Source organism: Chlamydotis macqueenii, chromosome 1 (assembly GCF_036417535.1).
Source record: "Chlamydotis macqueenii isolate bChlMac1 chromosome 1, bChlMac1.mat, whole genome shotgun sequence".
In the NCBI taxonomy this organism is placed as follows: domain Eukaryota; kingdom Metazoa; phylum Chordata; class Aves; order Otidiformes; family Otididae; genus Chlamydotis; species Chlamydotis macqueenii.
Window position 1 is genome coordinate 131,123,926 of NC_141556.1, and position 8,332 is coordinate 131,132,257.

Genomic DNA, 8,332 nt, shown 5'->3' on the forward strand with positions numbered 1-8,332 from the left:
CCGATAACTGCTGGAGGGACAACACAGCAGGGCACAGGCAACCCAGGAGGTTCCTGGAATGTGTGGATGATAACTTCCTCCTGCAAGTGACAGAGGACCCAACGAGGAGAGGTGCTATGCTGGACCTTGTTCTCATCAACAAGGAGGGGCTGGTGGGGAATGTGGAGCTCAAGGGCAGGCTTGGCTGCGGTGACCATGAGATGGTGGAGTTCAAGATCCCTGGGGCAGTGAGGAGGGCGTGCAGCAAGCTCTCTACTCTGGACTTCAGGAGAGCAGACTTCGGCCTCTTCAGGGGTCTGATGGGTAAAGTGCCATGGGATACAGCCCTAGAGGGAAGAGGGGCCTAGGGAAGTTGGTTGATGTTCAAGGAGCACCTCCTCCAAGCTCAGGATGCAGGAGAATGCATCCCAACAAAGAAGTTGTTGAGGAAAAACGCCAGGAGGCCTGCATGGATGAACAAGGAGCTTCTGGACGAACTGAAAAGCAAAAAGGAAGTCTGCAGAGGGTGGAAGCAAGGATAGGTAGCCTGGGAGGATTACAGAGAGGTTGTCCGAGCGGTCAGGGATCAGGTAAGGCAGGCTAAAGCTGTGACATAATTAAATCTGGCCAAGGATGTCAAGGGCAACAAGAAAAGCTTCTATAGGTACATCAGGGATAAAAGGAAGTCCAGTGAGAATGTAGGCCCTCTCTGAAAGGAAACAGGAGACCTGGTTACCCAGCACGTGGAGAAGGCTGAGGTACTTAATGACTTTTCTGCCTCAGTCTTCACCAATGAGGGCTCTAGCCACACCACCCAGGTTGTAGAAGGCAAAAGCAGGGACGGGGAGAGTGAAGAACTGCCCACTGTAGGAGAAAAGCAGGTTTGGGAACATCTAAGGAACGTGAAGGTGCACAAGTCCATGGGGCCTGATGAGATGCATCCACGAGTCCTGAGGGAACCTGAGTCCTGAGGTTGCCAAGCCACTGTCCATCACATTTGAGAAGTTGTGGCAGTCTGGTGAGGTCCCCAATGACTGGAAAAAGGGTAACATAACCCCCATTTTTAAAAAGGGGAACAAGAAAGATCTGGGGAACCACAGGTCAGTCAGTCTTACCTCTGTGCCTGGCAAGGTCATGGAGCAGATTATCCTGGAAACCATGCTAGGGCACATGGAGAGCAAGGAGGTGATTGGTGACAGCCAACATGGCTTCATGAAGGGCAAATCATGCCTGACCAATTTGGTGGCCTTGTATGATGGGGTGACAGCATTGGTGGACAAGGGACGAGCAACTGATGTCGTCTACCTGGACTTGTGCAAAGCATTTGACACTGTCCCGCACGACATCCTTGTCTCTAAACTGGAGACAAAGAGATTGGATCACTTGGTGGATACGGAATTGGTTGAATTGCCTCACTCAAAGAGTACTGGTCAATGGCTTGATGAAGTGGAGACTGGTGATGAGTGGCATCCCTCAGGGGTCGGTATTGGGCCCGGCCCTGTTCAACATCTTTGTCGGTGACATGGACAGTGGGATAGAGTGCACCCTCAGCAAGTTCAGGATAGAGTGCACCCTCAGCAAGTTCGCCAGCGACACCAAGCTGTGTGGTGCGGTCAACACACTGGAGGGAAGGGATGCCATCCAGAGGGACCTGGACAGGCTGGAGACGTGGGCTTATACAAACCTCATGGAGCTCAAGGCCAAGTGCAAAGTCCTGTACATGGGTCAGGGCAATCCCAAGCACAAACACAGGCTGGGCGGAGAATGGATTGACAGCAGCCCTGAGGAGAAAGACTTGGGAGTGCTGGTGGATGAGAAGCTCAACATGAGCCAGCAATGTGCGCTTGCAGCCCAGAAAGCCAACCGCATCCTGGGCTGCATCAAAAGAACCGTGGCCAGCATGTCAAGGGAGGTGATTCTTCCTCTCTTCTCTGCTCTCGTGAGACCCCACCTGCAGTACTGTGTTCAGCTCTGAAGCCCCAAACATAAGAAGGATGTGGACCTGTTGGAGCGAGTTCAGAGGAGGGCCATGAAGATGATCAGAGGGCTGGAGCACTTCTCCTATGAGGACAGGCTGAGAGAGCTGGGGCTGTTCAGCCTGGAGAAGAGAAGGCTTCAGGGAGACCTTAGAGCAGCCTTCCAGTACCTCAAGGGGGCTTTTAGGAAAGATGGGGAGAAACTCTTTAGAAGGATCTGTTGTGATAGGTTGAGGGGTAATGATTTTAAAACAGAAGAAGGCAGACTCAGGATAAAAGACTAGACATCAGGAAACAAAATTTACAGTGAAGGTGGTAGAACACTGGAACAGGTTGCCCAGAGAGGTGGTGGATGCCCCATCCCTGGAAATATTCAAGGTTAGCTTGGACAGGGCTCTGAGCGACCTGATCTGGTTGGAGATGTCCCTGCCTCTTGCAAGGGAGTTGGACTAGATGACCTTTAAAGGTCCCTTCCAACCCAAAGTATTCTATGATTCTATGATACAAACAATTAATCATCATTGCTATCATCCTCCAGAGATGCACCTTTCACAGCTGGCAATGAAACATGGAGCTACCTAGCCATCTTCTGCAAGGTTTCCACAGCTTCTCCTGAGCTGTGGGTCTTGTGTTGCCCTGCTGCACCTCCTTCTGCAGCAGCATCACGCTGCCCGCTCCCACAGGCATGACTCAGCATCAACAGGACACTGTGAGGGTCCCCTTATTCCTGCTTGGAATAAACTAGATAACAATGGGCCCAGAGATAGCTGTTGCATATAAGGCACAGCACAGTTTCTATCTGAACTGGCTCCCTAAAGTACTGTAATTGTATTTGCTTCCAAAAACCTTGCTGACAAGAACTATGAAATTGTCAGATAATTTTGCTCATCTTTTAAAAATGCGTATTATAGCTGCCATTGCAACTTAAGCATAGGAATTGCTAATTTCAGACACTGCTGTCAGGCAGCAAACATGCAGACAATTGATACTGTGGATGAGGACGGGAGAATCCCGTGGGATATAGGAATTAAGACTCAGTAGATGTGCTCAGTAGACAAAGAAACATCTCTTTATATCCGTTATCTTAATAACCCAGTCTATGGTAAAAATAAAAAAAGAAAAAAAAACAGACAAAATCTCCAATAATGGAATATATTAAGGTATTGTAGCTTTACCAGTGCTGATGGTTATAAAGCAATTTCTCCTGTAGTTTTATATTGTTCAAAAGGGAAAGGAAAACATGCCTATTTCAGCACAGGAAAATTTTATGATAAAAATCCTGAAGCTAGAATTCAATATAAAGCTTTTTCATCTTTTCCAGTCTCATAGTTTTAATGACAGAAATGGCTGGATTTCAATCAAAGTTTCTTAGAAAATGAGAATGTAAAACTATTTCTGGACAATTTTACCAAAGCTTGCATTGATTCAGTGAAACACAACACCTCAGCAACCTTTGTAAATTAGCCAATAAATATACAAGATTTTGAGGCATACAGAGATTGCAATTGGAATATTGAAGACTAGTAGAAAACAGAGAAGTGCAGGTCTCTAGAATATGATTTTGACCTATGTGGATTACAAATAATGGATAACGTGCCTATTAATTCATTTTGGAAAGTGTTGCACTCCTCATTCACAGAGTTTTGATTCACCTTTTCCTGCTTTAAAGATAGACTTTTAGAACCTGTCCAGGTCTTGAAAGTTTACTAGATTTTTTTTCTTAACAAAGCAGAGAAAGGAGGGAAAATCCCAGACACCATTTAATTCTTTTGCACTTCGGCCAAAATGAGGGAGAATGAAAAAGAATTAGTAAAGAACTTGACGTAGCCTTCATGGTTTTGATACTTATAAGCAAAAGCAAAATATCATTTCAACTGGTTTTGATCCACTTACAACTTCAGCATTAGAGCACGTTAAAAAAATTCCTTGGCAATAACATTTTTCCTTTAATTAACAGCTAATTTTGATTGAAAAACTTTGCCTGGTTTTGTTCTCTTGCCTTTTTGTTGTTGTTAAGAGAACTAACCATTACGTTATTACTTAAAGTTGTGCTTATAACACTCAGTGTCATAGCTTCATCTTTTATAAGCTTGTTTCCAGATTCTTAAGAAAGTATACAACATAATTAAATTCCTCCAAAAAATCTGAAAGAGGAAAAGGCATACAAATACGCAGACGCAGATAATGTGAATGTTTCTATAATCTGAGAAGTCCAAAGGGCTACTAAGTCAGGAGGAGAGGCTACGGACTTGAGGTTCAAAGCTGCCTGACTTTTTGCCCCATGGAACTGGAGAGCGATTTGCTTCCTTTTGCTCCGGCCCTGGCTCCTAAGGAGGAGGCTCCTATCCGGCCACAGCCCACAGCACCCTCCAGAGAACTGCAGGCAGGGCCTTGCTTGATGTCAAGTGACTCCCTTGGTAGCTCCCTGCTGAAGTTGCAGTACACCTACAGCTGGTACAAGCGAGTAACGGTAAATAACAATACATGGTCTTCCCAAATTCCTCTTAGAGTTGTAGGAACTCTGAGAATGAGAAAAAAGAGAAGCAGGAGAAGGCTATGTTCCACTCCTCAGGCTGGAAAATTGAGGGGAAATTGTTTCAGGTCTACTATAAACAGCAAGTTTTGCAGATAAATGAAAACTGAAGAAAAAAGGTAATCTTGAGATGCCTGAAATGTTTCATAAGGCCAGAAATAATGGTCTGCTTTTCTAGTTTAACAAAACTAAAAAAGAGTTAAATTCAAGCTTACAAACAAAACACAGTGTCACAATGAAACATGGAAACATTGCATAGGCAAAATGTTAAAACAAAACAATTTAACTTTTTTCCTTTATTCATTTGGTTGAAAACCTCAGACAATTTCCAAACAAACCCTAAAAACATTTTGTTTGACTCAAGGCCAGCATTTTTGTTTTCTTAGCAGTTACACCAATGAAAATTTTGACACTGAAACTCTGGCTACAAAAATGGCTTCAGCACACTTAAAAAACTGTCTCTAAGAATTAATATATTTGCCTTAATTTTCATGTCTGGTCTATGGTTAAAGCACTCCTACCTCTGACAAGCTATAGCGGTAAATGTCTATTGCTTTTTACAGGCAATAAACAAACAATCTAGTGCTAGAAAAGAAAAATCTCTTCGTTACTCTCTACTGTTTGATATTGTACTTATTTATTTCAATTTTTTTTTTTCATATAGAAACAGTATTTTGCACTACTAAGTTGAGGATTCAATCCTGCCCACATTTATAAAGAGTTTTGTTGAGCTGAGTGGGATTACTCACATACACAGGAGTTACTTGTATGCGCATGTTTAAAAAATTTGCTCTAAAGTAGAAAAACACTAAGCAAGTGCAAGCCTAGTGCTTTAAATATTCTATAGAAGACCTGGAATAATTTTTTCTTTTGTGATTATAAACAAAGCAGACCTTTCAAAGAATATTATAAGATAATAAAGAATCAGAGGGAAGCAAAAGATATGCTTAGAGGCTAAGTTCCCTCCAGTCCAGGGAAATCTGTATTGGTCTAAAGAAATTAAAAGTTGGGCTGAATTATTCCAAAAGAGGATCTGTCTCTGCAGGCTCTTACGGGATACAACACTCCTTTCTTTTCTCTGCCTGGTGGTATCTGGGTATATATATACTTTTCCACATCATTTTATAGGTGCAGGTATATGCCTCCATGTGATATTACAAGAAAATCAATCTAGAGATGATTCCAAATTCCAGAGAGGAAAAACTAATTCCTTCTCTATTGTGTTCATTTACAGCTTCTAAATCTGATCAAAACATTTTAATTTCATCCTGGATGCAACTCTTTATGATTTTTGCAAAGACGACTTTGCAATTCATCATAGAAGAAGAGAAACATTTTTTAAATGTGCAAGCATATGCACTATTAAAGCCTTCTACAGGAATTTTAGTCAAGCCTTAAATGAAAACCAAATGAAGGAAAACCCAAAAGATTCCATAAAATGTGTGCACTACAGATTCGTATTCAGGAAGCAGAGGATGTTAGCCCACATCGGTCACAATCCACGAGTTTGCAATCAGCATAATCTCACGCGCATAATCTCACCCGTTTCTTTCTCCCCATTCTGCAAAAGAACCTAATTCTGGCTAGAACATAATCAACTGAGCATCTAAATTTAAATTCAGCATTCAAAAGTTACACGCGTTCACATTGCAGTTTCCAGTTCTTGTGTTCCCACAACAAATCCCTTTTCTGACATATTTCCATTTCAAGGTAAACATAAAACTGAGGGGGGGGTGGGGGGGGAAGAAGAGACTGAGATTTTTACCAAAACATGTTGTGGAGCCCACACACCCACACCGAGTGGACAAGCTGGGGAGAATTACGTTCAGTTTAGCTTCAACCTCTTTACTTACCCAAGAAAAGTGCGGTGCCAAGCACAACGGTGCCACTGACAAAGACACCAAGGGCGATCCGTGTGGCTTTGCTGGCTGCTCTCCTGGTCTTGGGTACCGTCTCCCCTTCCATCGGGATGGCTTGGGACGTGCTGGCTCTCACAGAAGTCTCGTTTTCCTCTGCTGCTGTTGTATCAGTATTTCAACTGTTCACAAACTGCACCCATGAGCTCTCCTCCTCCTCTCTCCTATTTACAACTCCAGGTTTCTGTCATGAACCATTTCCTAGGCACTTCCTGCTCTCTCCCTCTCAAAGGAAAACCATGCGCAAAATAGTAGCTGTCTCCTACGTTTTCCTCTGACCAGGAGGAGGAAAGGCAAGCGGTGACCACTGCATGTACAGCCCTTGCTGCCTGTAGAGCCTCTATGAGCCAATCGCTCAGCAGTCCCCCTTATCAGGGCTTCCAAACACGAGGATTTCACAACGTTGCTGAACAGATGTTTTAGCTATTCAAACATATAGCTGTAAACCCTTTACAATCAAAGCAGGATTGCTGACAACTTTTACAAAGACGAGACTGATGGAAGGCTTTCTTTTTTCCCCTTGCACTTATTTAAAAAAAAAAAAAACAATTATCTGCTGACTAAAGTTTTCTTCTCTCAAACCATTCCTGCTGCATCATTTGGCTTCACCAGAAGAGATACTCACTCAGTGGGCAAATCCCTTTTTAAAGCTTCCTAAGAGCTCTTAGAATATCATGTAGCATTTTATTTTGGGAATTTGGTATGTGACACTGTGTGCCAAAAATCACAGTCATGCAGCACAAAGCAATAATCAGCACAACCTACAGAATAGTGCTGCTTTGAAAGCTAGATTTTTTTTTTTCCAGGCAAGATATTTCAGTCCTTGCTGATACGCAATGAATCTTAGGAGCAGATCCTATGCTTCCAAGCCAAGTACTGCCATGAGCTTAGTGGATAGTGTCTATTTTTTAAGGGCACTTCAAGTTGATGTGGAATTAAAAAAAAAAAAAAAGAAGAAACTTTATTTATACAGATTTCTCAGTTTCTGGCTTAGACTAGATGATCCCCTCTCCAGGTAGCAAGGTTTCACCATTCATCCAGTAATAAAATTAATCATTTCAGGGTCAATTCTTTGAGCTGTCTGTGACATTCTGCCCTCTGAGGAGCTCTTGCTTCCTCCAGAGCTGGACTCCAATTCAAAACTTAAGGATGTAGGGAGAGGCAGTGCCATGCTCATGCTTCCAGCAACAGTTATGTCTCTGACTTATTTCTGTGATGATTTATGAGTTCTTATCTCAGCCCCCACCCATTCTGATTAAAAACTGCACAATTAGAGGAAAGAAAGCCGTATGTCACAAGGTGCTTGTGATGGCAAATTTCTCAGTTTGAAGACTGAATGTTTTTTCCCTGTGAGTACCTGCATACAAGTTGTCCTGGATCCCACATGGGCATTAAGGGAAAAGCCGCTTCATCCACAAGAAGACATAGAGTTTGAAGGTCCTGAAACCCCTCACTCCTCAATCCCCTCTACAGCCTGCCTGAGGTCCTGCAAACAAAATGCCCTCGTTTCACATTCCTGCCCCTCTGCATGAGCAAGATCCAGGAGGACATTCTCATCTCTGCTTGGCACAGAATAGGAAAAAAAAAGCATTTATGTCTTTTCACTTGCCTATTTCTCCCACATTTAATCCACAATTTTTAACATCCATCAGCTGAGGAGGAAGAAGAGGGAAATGATGCCACAGAACCAGGAAGATCACGTACTTCCTGGTACAGAAGTTTCCATTCATGCATGAATGACTCTATGGATGTGAGCAGATCTCTGATTATAAATGATCCCCAGCACAAGTCTGTTACCAGCACAGGTTTGAGAAGGTATTTAAGTGATATTGGTGCTATTGAGTCTTCACATCAGAAACCACTAGGGCAGGGTGTTGACACAGAAAATATACGCACATGCTGTGATCTCAACACTTAATCAACATTTC

General features: G+C 43.0%; 1 protein-coding gene across 1 annotated transcript in view; it reads right to left on the bottom strand.

Annotated features, from left to right (window-relative positions):
• Positions 1-6,453, bottom strand: part of PHEX (phosphate regulating endopeptidase X-linked) — a 104,819-nt gene extending 98,366 nt beyond the window's left edge. Inside the window, exon 1 of the mRNA XM_086740255.1 lies at positions 6,342-6,453. Within this exon, the coding sequence (XP_086596381.1) occupies positions 6,342-6,453 (112 nt within the window). The remainder of the gene's footprint in view (positions 1-6,341) is intronic.
• Between the last annotated feature and the right edge of the window lie 1,879 nt (positions 6,454-8,332).